A 20280-nucleotide genomic window follows, 5' to 3' on the forward strand; every position below is an offset into this window, starting at 1 on the left:
CCATCAAACTAAAAACAGTTAAAGCAAAAAAGATAACAAATATGATACTGCAAATGATGGTTGTCTCACGACACAACAGGTAATTATTAAAATGTTGAATTCTTGATGTTGCTAGAAGAATCATGATTCCCATCCAGACCTGAAATCCTATCCTGAAATGATCATAACCCTGACCTTTCATGATGTAATTTATAACATCCAATGTTTTCACTCTGGGACCTGACTGCTAATTACATTAATAACTCTGGAAGACTTGATTACGGAATTGATGTATTTCAAAATATAATTCTAGGAATTCCAGGAATTAGTGTTACAAAGGGTTGTCCAGAATCTAATTTTTTAAGCTGTGAGCTATTGACGCTTAACCTAATGCACATGGATTTTTTTTGAAGAAAAAAAAAATGTAGATTTTATTTTTTTATATTACAATTTATAAAAATATTATCTAAAATATTTATTTTTAAATTACGTCAAAATAATGTTTTACATTATATCATAATAAAATAAAGTGTACAATTTTTCTAAAATCATACACACACAAATTATCGAGATTAATTTATCGGTTAAAATCCTCGGTGATATCTCGGTCTATCGATTAAAATTCTCAGTCAAGTAATTCTCGGATTTCGTAAAGTTATCGGAACTTAAGGTCTATAAGCTGAGCACAATTTATACCACGGCATGTTGCTTTAGATGGACGAACCATCAAACCATGCAGTGGTTTGCTGAACAGATATTAGATAAAATAGACTCAAAAATTAAAAAGATGAAAAAACAAAATCAATAAGCTAATTTACTCACCAAGAAAAATACTTTTTCCCTTCCACGGTACCGTCATTCTTACCATCTAAAAAAAGCAACCATTAATAAAAACCTCTATTACCTAAAGAAATTTTTTATAATCTGAAATGCTAAAAAAATATTTGGGTGAAATAATTATAAATGGTGATTTATTCAGAGGCAATTTTTTTAATTTGAGACCACAACACAGTTTGAAGGTGCTGTGCCCGGCACAGCGCCTACAAACTGTTATTTTGTTTTACCAAAACTAGCATTCTACGAAAAAAGTGTTTCGCGCGCTTTAAGCAACTTATGGTTAACATAATTGGCCCGCTGATTGTTGACCACAACGCACATTATTATTGGTTCATTATTAAAAAAATTAAAATCGAAAGCCAAAATTTTAAACGACATCTTTAAAGGGTATTAAGACCCTTAAAATGGATATAAAATAAAAATGTGATATATGTATATAAAAATATTAAAATATGTATATTAAAAATATAAGGTATAAAATTTTTTTTTACATAAATAAGTGAGATAAAATAAAAATTTCATTTTTAAATTGATTTTACTACAATATACTCAAGGGAATATAGAGAATATGAATCGGTGAATGTTAAAAGGGCGGAAGTCCAACGATGTAAACTTTTGGGAAACTAAAAAAAACAGCACTACTTCCTCAGTAAATTTTTGTTAACGGTTTAACAATTTTTTTTTTGAAGGGGATAATGTTTTTTATCGTAAAAGCAAACATATTTTTTTATACTTATTTTTAAAGAACCTATAAACCAATTAACACTGTGGACTTCAGCCCTTTTAACATTCAACAAATAATTACTACTTAATTTATTATGATTTTAATTTTTGGCTATAGAAAATAATGTCACAAACTGCAATAAATCGTCACAAAATGTATATTTATGAATTGTTTATACATTTTAACAAAAATTATAAAGAAAAAAGGTCAATTACAGAAATCAGCTATGCCTAATCATTTCCCCCCAACATCTTCTGCTTCTCCATCGTTGCTTTCTGCTGTAGGCCATTGCAGTAGTCAATATGATCATGTGGGATATACTTAATACACTTTCTTGAATCATTCAATTTAGCAGATTTTATTGGAATTTTTCCGTTTGAGTAAAGAAGTTGTTCTGGCAGGTTCACTTTGTTTTGAGTATTTTTTTCTCATCATAAAAGTATGTTTGACAATACCATTGATAATTACCGCGTTAAAGACCGCGTTCCACCACTTTTAGAGAGGATTCTATGATTGTCAGATCCATCAAGAAGGATCCCTGGATATCATCAGTCAAGATACAAAAGCAATTAGAGCTGCCTGTATCGGACCGAACAATCAGACAATGTGCTGTTATAGCCGGATTGTTTTCTCGACGCCCTGCAAAGAAACCGCTGATTTCACTAAAAAATCAGAAGAAAAGACTCCTGTTGGCAAACTGTCCTGTTCAGTGATGAATCGAAGTTCAACATCATTGGGAGCGATCGCATTTGCTGTGTACGTCGACCGGTCGGAAAACGCCTCGATTTACGTTACTGTCATAAGACCGTGATCCAATGTGGAGACAATGTAATGGTCTGGGGGTGTTTTTCTGCTAACGGTCTAGGTCCAATACATCGAAACGATGGAATAATGGATCGTTTCATGTATAAAAATATCCTGAAAGATGTTATGTAACCTCATGCTGAATGGAATATGCCAATAAAATGGGTTTTTCAGCAAGTCAACGATCCGCAACACACTGCAAAAGTAGTCAAGCAGTGTTTTCAAGACAACCACCTATCGGTGATGGATTGGCCGCCTCTATCTCCGGATTTCAACCTTTTCGAGAACCTGTGGGAGATCGTCAACCGCAGAATTAATCGTGAAGGTGTTCGTAATAAGGATCAACTGTTTGAACAAATCCAAAAGGCCTGGGCAGCGATTCCACAAAGTTTCACTGATCACCTGATCGAATCTATGCCTTGAAGATGCAAGGCTGTGATCAACAACAAAGGATTTGCCACGAAATATTGATAGCGAAATACAGCTTGGTCAACATTTTGTCGAGTTGCACTTGTTTTGTCCAGAGGGAAATCAACTTTTTTTAATACTTTTGATTAATTTATTAATTTTCGTGTACAAATAATGAATTTTGTGATGAATAAAACTTGAAGAACTTTGTCTCTAAACAGTTACATAGTTATTTCTCTAAATTGAAAAGGTGCAGCACTTTTATATAAAGAAACTAAATTAGCATTATTTGGTTGCACTCGTTTTGTCCGATAATGTATGTGTATACTTATGTCATATTAAAATCATTACCTCACGCTTTTCAAAGAGTTTCTCTTGCAAAAAAAAGCATATTCACATCATAAAATTAACTACACACTTTATTTTAATTGCATTAAAAAAGATTGTCATCAAATTGTTTTCGAGTATGTTTGGCGTGTATCTTTTTGGCAAAACTTAATAACTTTAATACAAATTTATAATGCAAAGCTTATTGTATCCTAAATAAAACAGCAATAAAAGTTTTTGATTGTTAATTGCTTTTATCCTATTGCAAACTTTAATGGCTTGATGATTTTAACTGAAGATATTTCGATAAATAATTAAATGATTTTTTACAAAACATTGAATTCATAAGATTACTTTTGAATTTCAAATAGTTTTTCTATGTGATTTTATTTTATTTCCGAACTTGAAATACTTTTTAATATATGTTCATATGTTCATCTTTATAATCAATAACGATTCTAAAAAAACGACTCCAAAGTTTATCGTTGACGTCACTTTTTTTTTGTTGAGTATTTGGTCCATTAACACTCCTTTACTGCTTTAATCATTGATCTTCCTAAATCAGTTTTTGTGTTGAGCCCATACATTTATATAGAGTTAAGCTTACAATCAAACTCAGAAATATGGAATGTTTTGTTTTTGCTCAACACTTGAATTTATATTGTACACTAAAAAAAAAAGAAAAAAAAAAAAAAAGTTGACTAATTGGATGATAATTAGAAAGTCAAAAGCAATCTCCAGAGCATTAAAAATAGAAATATTTATGGACTACTTTATTTATACGGTCAATTATTTTGCATTAAAAAAGAAGAAAAAGAAAGAAAGTTAGTTTACAAAATCGTTTCTTAAACTTTTGAAATAATTTTCTTTATAGATTTAAAAGTTTACCACAGTATACATTTTTAAATTTAGATATTAAACAAATATTATATAAGAAAGGTAAAATAAAATACAAGAACAGGTAAATGAAATATTTAGTTTTGTTCTTTTATCAAGGAAAAATACAAAAACAGTAATACAAGAAAGGTAAAATACAAGATTAGATAAATATTTAATTTTTTTCTTTTATAAAAGAAAATAAGTATAAATATATTATAGATACATATACTCATCAAAGTTTCCTGATTTTTCTCTTTTTAAAAGATTTTACATGATTACAGGTATTTTGCTGGTTAATTTCATCAATATTAACGCAAAACAAAAATTCTTTGCAACATGTACCAAAGCGTTTTTTTATTTTTGTTTTGTTTAGCAATGAGCACCTACTTCCCTAATTTCTGGTGCAAGTGTCAAGATTTCTAAAGTACACTGAGCTCTATCAATATCATAGAAAAAGAGGTTTTAGAATCTGTAAAATTATTTTCAATTCGAGGACACTTTCAAACTTTCAAAGTTAATACTTTCTATAACTATACTTTTGAAAATTTAAGTGACTTTTCTTAAACCAACTTTAAAATATTCCACCACTTAATTGTCTATATTGTCCAAAAAATGGGTAATTTGTTTAAGCTCCTTGTTTAAACAAAGTTATATCAATTAAAACCTTAATCAATGAGGCATGACAATTAACTGTTTTTATTAATTCTGCAGCTGTTAGAGTACTTGAAGCAAACTTCTCACAGTTTGATACCTTTTGTGATTGCCTAGTTTCAACCCAGTATGTCATTGCCCAAAGAATTTCAGGTTTTTTATCTCCAGAAGCAACTTCATATTCAACTAAAATTTTTAATGTTGAGTACTGATAATTTACATTTTAAATTTGATAAAACCTACCACTTCTAAAATAATTTCAGAAAATGAGTTGTTAAATAAATTCAGAAAATACTTTAAAGATCATTGAAGTATGAATTGCTACAGAAGTAGTTTTATCAAAAATATACTTAGTTATTTTTGGTATTTTATGCAAACCATCAAGAGCGAAGTCTTTTTCATCAATACTATGGTGATTTAATTTCTTCACCACATACAACTAAAGGATCTTTAAATCCATTAAACATAAAATCTTTTACAAATTAACAAGTTAATTCTGATATTTTTAACAAAATGTACAATATCAAAACAAGGGTAAATCTTCTTAGAGTTGTTAACAAAAAACAATTCTCCGACTTGTTGATTTGATGCGCAATCAAATTTTTTAAAACAAGAAACATTTGAAAAATGGTTAGATGAAAACACACAATAACATTAAATTCACATTCAGTTAGAATAAAGACATTAAAAAATTTATTTTTTTAACTACTCAGCTTTTTTAGGTTATGATTAAATCACATTTGGAACATTTTGTTTCAGGCCAACTATTATAAAACAAACTATTTCCTTAAAGAATTGTCCAGTCTCATTGCTACCACTCTCATCACTACTAACCATCTCTCCATCAAAATACTATTCTCATTTTTGCAAGCACATTTCGTCGAAATTCAAACAAACATCTGAAATGAAGAAACATCCCTTCTTATTTTAAATGTTTGGCACAACTTTGTGCATCAATATTTTTGCTAGTTATTATTTAGTAGTGATAACTATGTAAAAGCAAAAAAAAGGCATCATGCAAAAGTAGGAATGACTGCACGAAAGTTCATCGAAAATCAGTGAATACCTAATAATATCGATTGAAAAATTAGGCTTTTTTATATATTTCATTAGTTTTAATTCAGCCAATATAAATAAAAATTGTTCTGATTATGATTTAATATAAATAATAATAATAAAAAGTTGTCTATTTTTCCCTTATAACACAAAAAGTCCGGTTATACAACTAAGACAGGTCATGAAATCACAAACAACAATAGATAAAAAAAAATATTTTGCTGACAATCTTACAACAAATGTATTAAAAAGACTGTCAGAAAGATAAAAAAATAATCTTCTTCTCTTTATATCAATGCTAAACTTAATAGTAGTAGTATTAGTAGTAGTAGTAGTAGTAGTAGTAGTAGTAGTAGTAGTAGTAGTAGTAGTAGTAGTGGTAGTAGTAGAAGTAGTAGTAATAATAATGCCCACTCATGCGTGTTTGACACAGAACTTTTGGCAGCCATAAAAGTCGAGGTAAGTAATGATGAGAAAGAGTCTCTTGTATAGTAAATTTATAGTATGGAAAAGTGTAGGAAATTTGTATATTTATACAGGAATGTTAATATATATGTAAGAACAATATATCATTTAAAATTATGCAAATGTAAAAATTCCAATTATATAGTGTTACATACTTATGTCTGTAAGTGTAAACGTCATAAGTTGAGTTTGCGGGTTGTATATCTAACGATCGTATCTAATGTAATGAAATGTATGTATGATACAAGAAACATTGAAATTTATTTAAAGAATTATAAGTACCCCAATATTGAAAAAATTGAAAAATGTATTTATGCTAAGGGGTGGATTTAAAGCCTTGGAAACGAGGCAGGGGAAAGCACACTAAACCACTGAGCTATCAAAAAATCTTTTATGCTGATTGCAATTGATCATAACTTTTCAAACCAGTTTTCTAAATAAACGCAACTTTATTCTATAGCATATATAAATAACATAATAACAAAAAAATATGTTATATGCAAATGTAAAAAATCTACTTATGTAACATTATGTACAAACATCTGTAAATGTAAGCGTCAGTATGTTAAGTTGAGATTGCGGGTATGGAACGATTGTGTAAAATATAACTTTTTCAAATTTTCTAAAGTCTTTTTTGATTAAACTGTTTTGTTTTGTATTTAAGAAAGCGCCAAGTATAAAAAAAATCAAAAAAAGATTTTATACTTGGCCCTGAACTTAAACTCAAGTAAATTGTCAGGATGTTGGTACAGGGGACAGCGCGCTTTACCATTAGGCTACTGAAGATATGAAAAACAAATCATTTTATCACCTTTTTATACCGATTAAAATGATTTAACACTTTTTAAGCAAACACTCTAAATAAGTGCAACAATATTGCATAGCAGCATTACAAACAAATTTTTTTCCTTAAAAAAAAACATACAAACCACAATATTATATCAAAAAAAAAAAAAAAGAAACAACAACAACTACAAAAAAACACATGGATATTACGATAAAATAGAATTTTATTAATCTAATATTTACAAAAAAATTTGAAGTAATTAAGAATAGTATAGAATTGATCTGTGTGGAATAGATAAGTATAGAATTGGTTGGACCTGAACTCTACAGGTCTGGACAGCTACAGTCTATATATAAGGAAAAACTGTTGAAAAGGCTGGTTTGGAATGGACTTACAAAGACACATGTTTTTACGGGTCCAGTCAGCTAGTATTATTAATACTGTTATAATAATATTAGATTAGAAAACATTATTAATATAACAATATTAGACAAATTTTTATACTAGATATACTAAAATAAACATTTGCATTTAAGCTATTCTGACTTTTAATCTTTGTTTGAGGTTTGTTGTAATTAAAAACTATAAGTTGGATAAAGTTAACTCAAATAAAAACTTAAAGAGACTTATAAATATTTATGGGGATTCAAATCCTCTAGCCACAGCATTGAATCTTAATGTTTTCATATTAATGACATTGTACTCACTACATTTTCTAAATTTTCTCATAATTTTTTTCACAACTGACCCCTTATGAAAAACATCAAATCGAGAAAGCATTTTTTCTAATTAAATCTTTTTATTTTATTTTAACCCTAAACTTTGAAACACAAACCTTGTTAAACAAAATCACTGTGTGGGGAAAGAGATTAAACCAGACGCAGGATAGATTTGAACGTCAAACCTCTTGATCATGACCCAAGTGTTTTAATAGTGCTCTTCAAGTGTTCTATTACCACATAGTAGTCTACTATTGTAAGTGCTTATCATTGTCTTCTTGGAAAATTGTTTACATTAATAAATTTCTCACTTTTCTTTGTACTAAATACTTTCCTTAAATCTGGGCTGGATCTTTTAATAACACATTTCCTCTTTAAGAAAAGAGGCAAAAACACATTTCAAAATCATAATTCTGGTCTAGCAGTCAAACTTGAATCTCAGTCTCATTGATGTAAGGTTTTGCTGTAATTTTTTTCAATTTTCTAATGTGGTTATGTTTGTTACTCATAATGTGATTATGGTTGTTACTCATAAAAAACATTTAAAAACTTTCATATAAATTTGCAGAATGGTCACACACAATTAATATCTGAGAGAAAAATGAAGTACGTTAGAAAAGAAATGTATTTTTTAAACAAAACAAATTTAGACAGTTGTCAAAACAAAAATAAAGATTAATAGAGGAATATTTAAAAATAAGCGATGACAAAAATAAGACAGACATTGCATTGAAACAATACTTACAAAAATAATTTTTTTTTTTTTTATAAACACTTAAAATGAACAAAGATATACAACAAACATATCACCAAAAAAAAAATTGACTGCAATTTAAAAAGTATGCATACAACAATGTAAGACTTAAGAGTGGAAAAAAAAACATTAATGCTAATGTGTAAACCTAATTTGTGTAGTGGTCAAGTAATAAATATCTCTTCAGAGTTGTGTCTAATATTACTAGCATTTTGATAAAGATTAGCACTGATAACTAGTTAATTCTGTCAGATAAAAAGTTCATGTTTAAGCCACTTATACTCCATTATGCTCTCATACCTTGCAACTACATAATTACCCCTCAACTTATTTCTTCTATTTCTATTTTCTTCATTTTTTTTTTATTTTCCTAGTAACTGCAAGCCTAAATATCAATAATATTTTTAGAACTTATGCTGAGAAAAAAAGAAGCAAAAACCTTGGAAAATAACATTAAATGACTCAGAAACTTGCACTTTTTTTTGTTTTTTAACTCTTATTTTTGACTTATCATTTAATTGAACCAATAAAAAATAAATTCAAGTTCTATTTGGACAATGGCATCTAATTTCCATTATATCTATTAATTAATCTTTGATGTTCTAATCTAAATTAATCTTTGATGTTAATTCTAAGTAATTAATATCAAAGATATTAAAGTATATATATCAAAGTAAATATAAAAATATTACATAAAAAGGAATTATAAGGCAAATACCATTATTAAATTACCATAAAAAAATATACATATTACCATTAAATTACCATAAAAAATTACCATTATAATTAATAAAAAATTACCATTAAATTACCATAAATAATTACCATTAAATTACCATAAAAAAATATATATATTTTATAAAACTCACTTGGTTTACGCAATTCAACACCTAACCATATGTCATCTGCAAAGTCTACACGTCCAATGAATCGGACAACTCCCATTTCATTGTTAACAAAAACACTCATTCCCTAAAAAATAAAAGTTAAGTTCAAACGCCTTATAATACTACATAAACATGTAATATTAAATATAAACATAATTGCTAAATAACCAAATAATTTAAAAAGTAATAGCTATAAACTTGATCAAAGTTTTGGAATTTTAGCTAATAACAAGTTTATTTCTTGTAATAAAAATGAATAAACAAATTGCAATTGAACCTTTCTTATTTAAAAAACTTTACATTTGTATGAGGTTTATTGCAATATATCAAGGATTCATTGGAATATTCCAAACCCAGAATTTAAACTTTGCTATAGAATTTTATGTTTGTTTCAACTCCAAGTTTAAATGCTGAATAAAAAGAGGAATAAAAAATGCAAACAAAAAAAATAAGCAAAACTTTATTTGAAAAATTAAAAACTAAAAATAAACATAAAAAGTACAATAAAAAAGTTACTTTAAAAGATAGAATTAAAAGTATTGTTTGTATTTAACTTTTTTGAAGTCATGAGGTAAAGACTTTAAGAAAGATACTATTTGTGTCAATACTGTAGGTGTTTGAAACACTTTTATGTGTTTTAAACAATCACAGTATTATGTGCAGTGTTCATCCTAAAAATATTTAGCAAAAAATAAGTAGAAAAATTCAGAATGTTTTTTCCCCTTCTGTAAAACAACTACTAACTAATATAATTCTTTCATTGGAAAAAGCAAAAAACTGCTTAGCTGACATTTTCCCACCACACCATAACCAAAGTCTAATTACTAACAAAAAACAGTCACCCAAATAACAAAAAACTGCCATTTTGATTTTTTTAAGTAAAGAAAGTTATTAGTTTGTAATTATTTTTTTGTAATTGGTTTTTAATAGTCATGAAATACTAATTTTTAATGTCTATAATGATCTTTCTTAATATCTACAATGCTTTTTTGTGATCAACTTAAATAAGAATGAGCGATTACACTAGTCAACAAAAGAATAAAAATTTCATGTGATTTTATTTTGTTTTTATCTCAATTTAACAAAGTATTTTTCAAATAAAGATTTTTCTCTAGCAGTTTTTAGAGCTATAGGTGCCTTCAATTTTTAATTAAATTCAAATTTTTTTTTGGACATTAAAATAAATATTCTTGTTTAAGAGATGGCTCAGTCAAGAAACTGATGCGAGCTTAATTCAGGCTGCTTTTTCTATATTTGTGGCAAGCATATATTTCAAAAATATAAAAAACCTATATTGAACTTTGCCTTTAATTTAATAAAATTGTCTAATCAGAACAAACAATGGATTTTTCCATTATGAAAAAGCAGATTTTTTTCAAAAATGTTGTTTTTTGAGACACCCTAATATATATATATATATATATATATATATATATATATATATATATATATATATATATATATATATATATATATATATCCTTGGCCCTATACTCTTTTTAATTTACATTAACGATCTTCCAGATATTCTCACATCTAAGATGGCATTGTTTGCTGATGATACTACCATTTATTCTTGTCGTGATAAGAAACCAACACCCTCTGATTGCCTGGAGGGGGCATTTGAGCTTGAAAAGGATCTCACTTCTGCTACAGCATGGGGCTCACAGTGGCTGGTGAACTTTAATTCAGATAAAACTCAATTCTTTTCAGCCAATCGTTATCGCAATAATTTAGATCTTCCTATATTTATGAACGGTGATGTACTCGATGAGTCACCTACTCTTCATCTTCTAGGATTAACTCTTACTTCCAATCTTTCTTGGAAACCATATATCAAATCGGTTGCAAAATTAGCATCTGCTAAGGTTGCATCTCTTTATCGAGCTCGCCACTTTCTTACTCTGGATTCTATTCTCTACCTCTATAAATCTCAAATCCGGCCTTGTATGGAATACTGTTGCCATATCTGGGGCGGATCTTCTAATGATGCCCTTTCTCTTTTAGACAAGGTGCAAAAACGCATTGTAAACATAGTTGGACCTGCTCTTGCAGCCAACCTTCAACCATTATCACATCGTCGTAATGTTGCTTCTCTTTCTCTTTTCTACAAATACTATAACGGGCGCTGCTCTAAAGAGCTAGCGTCTCTTGTGCCATCTACTATAATTCATTCTCGTGTTACTCGTCATTTAATTAAGTGTCATCCTTTTTCTGTGACTGTTCCTAAGTGCTCCAAAAACGCTTATTCGTCTAGTTTTTTTCCTCGAACATCAGCTCTTTGGAATTCGTTTCCTTCATCTTGCTTTTCTGATTCATATAATTTGCAATCTTTTAAATCGTCCGTCAATCGTTATCTTGCTCTACAATCTTCATCTTTTCTCTTACAGTAACTTCCAACTTTAATTAGTGGCTGCTTGCAGCCTTGTTGGAAGCGAAGATGTTTAAAAAAAAATTAATATATATATATATAAAATTGAGCAGTTTATGCCAATGCTCATTCGTGAGAGATTGACACGGTACTTATGGCAGCCATTACATGGTACTTATGGCAGCCATTACAAGTTAATGGCGAGAAAGGGTCACAGCACTTGTTTTAATAAGAAAATATGAGCGAAAGTGTAAACTTATGTAAAGTTTTGAGTCTATTTTAAGTTTTAAAGTTTTACTTTTTCAGTTTTTTTTCTTCAGTTTTTTACAGTTAATTTAAGTTTGCGTAAGAATCAGTTTTAAGTTAAGTTGAGGTTGCTAAAGGAATAGGGGTCTATAGTAGCCCATCCCATTTTGACCCTCATGAACAAATTTTAATATGCAAAGTGTCGTAAAATATTCCTAAGGTATTATTTTCTTAATGAAATTTTTTTATTTTTTATTTTGGATGACTATTTATACTTGTGTCACTCTTTTAAAGTTTGACATTTTTAAATTTCTTGAGTTTTTACAGGCATTTTCAAACAATCAGCACGAATAGAAATTTACAAATCATTAACTATATAATAATGTCATCACAAGTAATGGAAGGTTTTTATCTATACCAATTGTGCACATTTTTTTACAATTAATTTTGTTAACTGGTGGTATTTTAAAAACACCTAAATTCTTTATGAAATTAAAAAAAAGTGGTTTTCAAACATGATAGCATTGAGGCCCAATAAACAGCAATTAGAAATTTGTTAGATGCTTTTTGTCTCATACAGTTCACCCACTTCAAGCCCTGGCTATCTAAATGGGGTATGTACAAGATTAGCTAAGTTTCCTGGCCAACCATTATTCTTGTTAACCTCCTTATATTATGTCGGAGAGCTCATAGCAAAATTGTAAATCTTTTAGATTAGCAAAATTGTAAATCTCATTAGATAAAGGTGGAGAGGTTAAGGCCATCACTCTTGATATTTCAAAAGCTTTTGATAAAGTTTGGCATGCTGGTCTTCTCCATAAGCTTTCTTCTTATGGTGTATCCGGCAACATCTTTAAGATCATTGAATCCTTCCTTTCCAATCATAGCATAAAAGTTGTCCTTGATGGACAACACTCTTCTTCTTATTCTGTAACTTCAGGGGTTCCTCAAGGTTCTATCCTTGGCCCTATACTCTTTTTAATTTACATTAACGATCTTCCAGATAATGTCACATCTAAGGTGGCATTGTTTGCTGATGATACTACCATTTACTCTTGTCGTGATAAGAAACCAACACCTTCTGATTGCTTGGAGGGGGCATTTGAGCTTGAAAAGGATCTCACTTCTGCTACAGCATGGGGCTCACAGTGGCTGGTGAACTTTAATTCAGATAAAACTCAATTTTTTTCAGCCAATCGTTATCGCAATAATTTAGATCTTCCTATATTTATGAACGGTGATGTACTCGATGAGTCACCTACTCTTCATCTTCTAGGATTAACTCTTACTTCCAATCTTTCTTGGAAACCATACATCAAATCAGTTGCAAAATTAGCATCTGCTAAGGTTGCATCTCTTTATCGAGCTCGCCACTTTCTTACTCTGGATTCTATTCTCTACCTCTATAAATCTCAAATCCGGCCTTGTATGGAATACTGTTGCCATATCTGGGGCGGATCTTCTAATGATGCCCTTTCTCTTTTAGACAAGGTGCAAAAACGCATTGTAAACATTGTTGGACCTGCTCTTGCAGCCAACCTTCAACCATTATCACATCGTCGTAATGTTGCTTCTCTTTCTCTTTTCTACAAATACTATAACGGGCGCTGCTCTAAAGAGCTAGCGTCTCTTGTGCCATCTACTATAATTCATTCTCGTGTTACTCGTCATTTAATTAAGTGTCATCCTTTTTCTGTGACTGTTCCTAAGTGCTCCAAAAACGCTTATTCGTCTAGTTTTTTTCCACGAACATCAGCTCTTTGGAACTCGCTTCCTTCATCTTGCTTTCCTGATTCATATAATTTGCAATCTTTTAAGTCGTCCGTCAATCGTTATCTTGCTCTACAATCTTCATCTTTTCTCTTTCAGTAACTTTCAACTTTAATTAGTGGCTGCTTGCAGCCTTGTTGGAAGCGAAGATGTTTAAAAAAAAAAAAAAAAAAAAAAAAAAATCTATTGAGCATATTTTAAGAAATTTATTTCTCAAAACAAGAAATATATTTCTTGTTTTTAAAAATAAATTGCAGGGTATTTATTTCTTCAGGGTATTTATTTCTTAAAACAAGAAACGTATTTCTTGTTTTAAGAAAATTATTTTGCAATAAAAAATTCAATTTTGTTGTGCTTACAATAAAATTTATTGAAGATAATGTAGAGTGTGTAATGAGCTTGGAGAAGCTTTATTACAAGCTCTACATTATCTTGAACAAATTTTAGTTCTTGTAAAAAACTATTAAGAAAGAAAAAGAGTGGATTCAAGTAGTTAGCTACGGCGACTGTTTTTTAGTTATTGAATGGCTCTAAAAAACTGAATTTTGATTCGATACCTAACTGCAAACTCTGAACCTTAAAAGTACATTTAAATATTATTTTTTTACATATTTTCCTGAGATATTTGTCTTAACATGAAAAGTTTTATGTATATAAATATTTATTGCACATTTGCAGCATTTAAACACTGAATTCTGAAGCAAATTTGCTTCAGAAACAAAAGATCTGTGGCAGTGATGGATCCAACATTTTTGGTGTTTGAGCTAACATGGAGCAAAAAATAAACATTTGTATGTTTATACTAAAGGCAAATAATGATGCTTTTTAAAAAGTTGCAATAATTTGAAGCTGGAAACAAAAAAACTCTTAAATTTCATTCCCCCTACCTCAAACGTGAGAGTAACAAGTTGATAAAATAATTTTTTGTTTCTTAACTAAATTTATATTCATCAATAAATTTTAAGTATTGTTTTTCAATCAGCGTTCAGTAATTACGACCATAAAAAATTTGCAACTCCCTCAAACTGAGGGGGGTTTAAACTTTATTTTGTCATAACTTATAAATTCTGAGAGATAATACTATGAAACTAAAAATTTATTGTTGAATTAAACTTTGTTAAGAAAAACAATAAAAATACTTTACCAACTTGTTGGTCTCACGTTTGGGGCAGGGGGATGAAATTTTAGTGCTTTTTTTGTTCTGAGCCTCCAAACATCGCAATATCTTGAATCTATTTGCGCCAATGCTTAGAAATTGCCCTAAATTTAGTCGAAAATCATAAAAAGCGCAACTTCAAAATATCAGCGTGATTTCTTTTATCAAGAAAAAATTAAAAATTAAAATTTTTCATATAAATATGACTTCTATGCCACTCATTAGCCAATCCGCATAAAAATTTGTAGTCGAAAAAAATTACAGGATTGGCTAGTATATAGTTATGTAAAAATTTAACTTGTATAACTGTAGATATGTAAAAATGTAGTTTAAAATAAAAATAATAAAAAAAGTCATTATTTGATCATGAATGGTTAAAAAAGTCATTATTCGATCATGTGTTAGTGGTTGGGGCAGTATTTCTTTTTCTAAATAACTGTGTGGATTTAGGTTGCCATAAAAGTTGGCAAATGTATATATATATATATATATATATATATATATATATATATATATATATATATATATATATACACACACACACGCACACACACACACATATATATAACCCTCGGAAATAGGATCGGCATTCGACAATGCTAACCTAACTGCCAACCTGAAAATGTTTGAGGTCGGCAAACAATTGCCGACCTCGTTTCTGTTTTATGGTAAGACTTTTGTATCAAATAATTTTTGCCGACCTGATGTTGACCTTTAAAAGATCGAGGTTGGCAAATTATTGCCGACCTCATTTTTCCTAATTCCGAGGGTTGTATATATATATATATATATATATATATATATATATATATATATATATATATATATATATATATATATATATATATATATCTATATATATATATATATATATATATATATATATATATATATATACATATATATATATATATATATATATATATATATATATATATATATATATATATATATATATATATATATATATATCTATATCTATATCTATATCTATATATATATATACATATATATTGAGAATATTTTTTCAAATAACAAGTAAAAATTTTGTTGTTGATTACTAATTAAAAAAATTCAAAAATATTCTTACATAAATTATATAGTAAAATAAATAGTATAGATTATTAAACATATCTTGCATTAAAAATAAGTTTAGTACCACTGTAAGTGTGAAGTTCAACTGAACACCCAATGTCCTGTCTAGACTAAAACAAAATTATTTAAAAATTACTAAAAGCAATTGCAATATTATTAAAATAATAAGTTATATTGTAATTATATAAAAGTATTTTGTAAAATAATACATATATATTGTACTTTGCAACTTTAGGCTTTGGTAACATAGAATGTAATTTGGGTGATGATTTTTTATGTGTCGTTCTTGTGCTCTCAGTTAAGCTATCTTCATTCAAATCTAAAAAAATCATTATCATTAATGAAAATAAAAACTCAATATATATATATTAATAAACAGTTAACCCAACTATAAAATACCTAAATCTTCACTGATATTGAAATTAGCTCTTAAACAAAAGAAAACAACACTTCATTACAAATCTTTTCTTTATATAAAAAATTGCAGAATCAACGGAGAGTAAATTATTACAGCTGAACTTTACTCCTTGGAGCAAATACACCATGCTTAGGTTCACATTGAAAATATTGAGTACCAGCCACAGTACCATTATTCTTTCCAACAGGATCAATAAGTTCTACACCAATCCAAGAGCTAGAATAATTGTAGATAACTAACAAAAATAGTTAAATATCCAGCTTAGATTTTTATGTTTATAAATTAAATTATTTCCAATCAAAATCTTATGGTATAAATTTTTAAAATTGGTCTGAGAACTCAAATAACTAGATTGAGAACTCAAATAACTGGATTATGAACTCGAATAATTGTATTGAGTACTCAAAAGTATAAATTAAGTATACAAAAGCTAAGTAATCAAAAGAACAGATTGAGTATTCAGAAGTTTAGATTGAGTACTCAGGAGATTAGATTTAGTACTCAGGGGTAGATTTAGTACTCACTTAATATTTTTCCTTTACTTAAGTTTCTTACCCAGAAGCAAATTCTGTAGGACCTATATATCTTGCATGACCAATATTTTTCCCTGCAACAATAACACGATCTCCTAACTGTTAAGATTTAAAAGTTTATTGTTACTAAATAAAAACATTTAATGCCAATAAACAAAAAGTTTTAGACAACAAACTTTAAAATAAAACTATAAATTTTCAGACAGTTTTAACTACTCACTTGAATATCTGTTGAAACTGAAGATAAACTATCTTTAATAAAAAAAAAACATATACATAAAACAATAGAAACCTCACAAAGACTGACTATTCTTTAATAACTGTAATTATTCATAATATTCGACTGAATGAATGCAATAAAAATTTAAATTAAAAGATTAGATCATGTAAAAACTACCTGGTAGAGAGAAGCGAGCAACACAATTTTTATTATACTTGTTTACACGAGTTAGCGGTGCAAAAATACCTGTAACAATATTGAAACTAATTCTTAAAACCATATAAATAAATAGGTCAATGCCATACTAGAATATTTGAAATAAAATCTTATTTATTACCATGGTCTGGTGGACAGCTAAAGTAACGAAACCCATTAATGGAACCATCATTTTTACCCAAAGGTTTATCTAATTCTATTCCAGCCCATTGGCCTGAAGCAAAATTTGTTGAGCCACAATATCGCAGAATGCCAACCTAAACAAAACAATAATAATAATAAAATCAAATTGCAATAACCATTTTAAAAATCAAACTTAAAATGAATTTTACTTTTCCAGCAACAGTTACTTTTTCATGCATTTCTAACCCAAGTGCATGGAGGGTAGCTAAATTTAATTTCTAAATGTAAAACATAAAGGTCTAAATTAAAAAATCAGAAAAAGATAATACCTGAGATTTGATATTCAAAAAAAGATAAATATTTACCTGCTTTTCAATATTAGGATCGGTATTTTTCATTGCTGTAGTTAACTCATTTTTTAAAGCTAATGCTAAATGCTCCGCTTCTGAAGTGTTTTCACCTAACTCAACTAAATTAAAATATATAGATAAATAATAAAATTTAAAGATAAATAAAAAAAGATAAAATATATAGATAAATGAAAAAATCTTAAAATAATTAAACTCTTATGATAAATTTATTTTTCTTAAAGTTGTTTCAAAAATCTTAAAAACCTATATTTTAACAGTTCCAGAGAAAGTTAACAAGACCATTTCTAAAAAGAAACTCTAAGAAATAGTTTACTTGTTTGTTTTTACTTTGAATTTCATAGTTTTTATTTGTAGTTTAAAACCAATGTAAATAATATGCAACATGTATATAAAATTTATATACATCAATAATTCATCAAATACATCAATATTGCATAATATATTAGTACATACAACAGGTAGAAACCATGCAACTTAAGATATGTCATCATGGCAAAGCTTACTACTGTTATGCAGATTTGTTTTATTTTTAAAAAAATATGTCAAACCCACTACTTTTATTTTGTAAAACCCACTACTTTTATTTTTTATGTAAACCCCCCTATTTTCATTAGAGCCAACATGTTTAAAATTTAAAATAACAAAACTATAAGCAAGAGGATTATAAAAGTAAAATTAGAATTTAAAAGAAATAATAAAATATGACATATTATAAAAACAAATAATCATTGAATTCAAATATTTCAACCATTTGGTATGCATTGAATTGGTAATTTTCCTAGAGAATTTTGGGCATAAGGTGAAGAACCATACTCTAGCTAAAAAAATTATAAAAATATTGATTCATAACCAGGCCTTATAGTGAAATAAAAATTATGAAAAAAAAAAAAAGCTTACAAGAACTGATTGAGTAGATAGATTCAAAACCTTATAAAAACTTATTTAGTAGACAAATTCAAAAGCTAACAAGAACTTTAATTGATTGAGTGGACAGATTTATAAGCTTACGAGAACTTTAACTGATTTAGCAGACAGGTTCATGCATCCAATATGAAGTGCTGTGCCATTATCAAACTCTTTGCATCTACAATCGACATCTAAAAAAAAGATAACTTCAAAATTTAATTGAAAAAAAAAAAAAAAGTTGAATATCAATAGTTTTTTCAACAAATTCACACAATATTTTTTATTCTAAGTTTAATTCTTATGTTAGTTTATGAGAACTTTATTTATACATTAGTATGATAACACCTATAGAATAATATATTCAAAACTAAAATTTTTAAAACAAATATAAAACCAAAACCACTATAGTTTTAAACAAGAATTTAAAAGCTTATTTTTTTTGAACACAAAAGTTGAATTTAAAAGTTGAATTACTGTTTTTTAACAGCTCTAAGCCACAAAACCGCTATTTTTTAGTAACATAGTTAAAAATAGTTTAGTTACATAGTTACAAATAATTGTCCATTTTTCACCACTTCTTCCCTAATTATCTACCTTAATATCTTTAGTTCAGACTAATTGAAATGACATATACTCAATACTGCAATAAATTATCTTGTATAATAATTGATACTGTGCAAGCAGTAATATTAAATAATTATTAGAAGTTTTGAAAATGTTTTGAACTATACAATTATCTTTATAATTATACTATATAACTATATAATTAAAAAGAAAAAAAAAACAATATAATAAAAAATTTGAACATTAAAACTAAAAGATAAATGTTTTTAATGGTCTGTCTTGATCAAAAACTTAAAAGAAGAATTTGTTGAATAGGAATTAATAATTGAACCATAATTGCAATTAAAAATGTAAAAAAAAAAAAATTTATAAAAAATATTTTATATTTTAAAAAGCTTGTGTTTTTAAATAAAAAATTACCATAGGAGCTTGATGCTTCAAGCAGTATTTTGACAACTTCTTCAATGTCAAAATAAACTGCTAAGTGCAATGGTGTCATATCTGTCCAACGACATTTTGCATTCACATCAATTCTTTTATCGATAAGCATACGCGCTACTTTTGAAGAGACTTTGATATCACCCATGCCAATAGCTCCAGACTTTGCAACGTAATGTAGTAAGTTCATATCTGTTAAACCATCTCGATCATTGATGTTTATACCACGATTAAGAATCTCTTCCACTAATATGTCAATGTTTTGTTGTGTTTGTGGAACCCATTGTCGAATAATTGCAAAAATTTCTGCAACCGTGGTATGAGGGCTTAAATGAGAAAATTATTTTTAATTGAGTTTAATTTTAATTTAAGATAATTTAGCATTTAGTTGTATATCATACTGGAAATAAAGTTTAACGGCATTAATTTAATAAAGAAACCTATGTACATAATGCAACCTGATAATAAGGTTTTAAGCCACTTTTGTAGGCCATTACTAAAGTAATGTTTTTAACCAATCATAATATATATATATATATATATATATATATATATATATATATATATATATATATA

At 27.9% G+C, this 20280-nt stretch overlaps 1 protein-coding gene across 4 annotated transcripts in view; it reads right to left on the bottom strand.

Moving 5' to 3' along the window:
- Positions 1–439: 439 nt before the first annotated feature.
- Positions 440–20280, bottom strand: part of LOC100215011 (CAP-Gly domain-containing linker protein 4) — a 36754-nt gene continuing 16913 nt past the window's right edge. For all 4 annotated transcript variants that reach the window (XM_065791668.1, XM_065791670.1, XM_065791669.1 and 1 more), the window contains exons 3-18: positions 19687–20030; positions 18805–18893; positions 18545–18614; positions 17791–17894; positions 17635–17703; positions 17424–17559; positions 17264–17332; positions 17087–17118; positions 16889–16965; positions 16427–16549; positions 16315–16343; positions 16138–16234; positions 15980–16025; positions 9260–9362; positions 802–847; positions 440–725 (exon numbers count right to left, since the gene is read on the bottom strand). In XM_065791668.1, coding sequence (XP_065647740.1) covers positions 635–725; positions 802–847; positions 9260–9362; positions 15980–16025; positions 16138–16234; positions 16315–16343; positions 16427–16549; positions 16889–16965; positions 17087–17118; positions 17264–17332; positions 17424–17559; positions 17635–17703; positions 17791–17894; positions 18545–18614; positions 18805–18893; positions 19687–20030 — 1525 coding nt within the window. In that variant the 3' untranslated portion in view covers positions 440–634. The remainder of the gene's footprint in view (positions 726–801; positions 848–9259; positions 9363–15979; positions 16026–16137; positions 16235–16314; positions 16344–16426; positions 16550–16888; positions 16966–17086; positions 17119–17263; positions 17333–17423; positions 17560–17634; positions 17704–17790; positions 17895–18544; positions 18615–18804; positions 18894–19686; positions 20031–20280) is intronic.

The sequence above is a fragment of the Hydra vulgaris genome, chromosome 02, assembly GCF_038396675.1.
Source record: "Hydra vulgaris chromosome 02, alternate assembly HydraT2T_AEP".
In the NCBI taxonomy this organism is placed as follows: Eukaryota; Metazoa; Cnidaria; class Hydrozoa; order Anthoathecata; family Hydridae; genus Hydra; species Hydra vulgaris.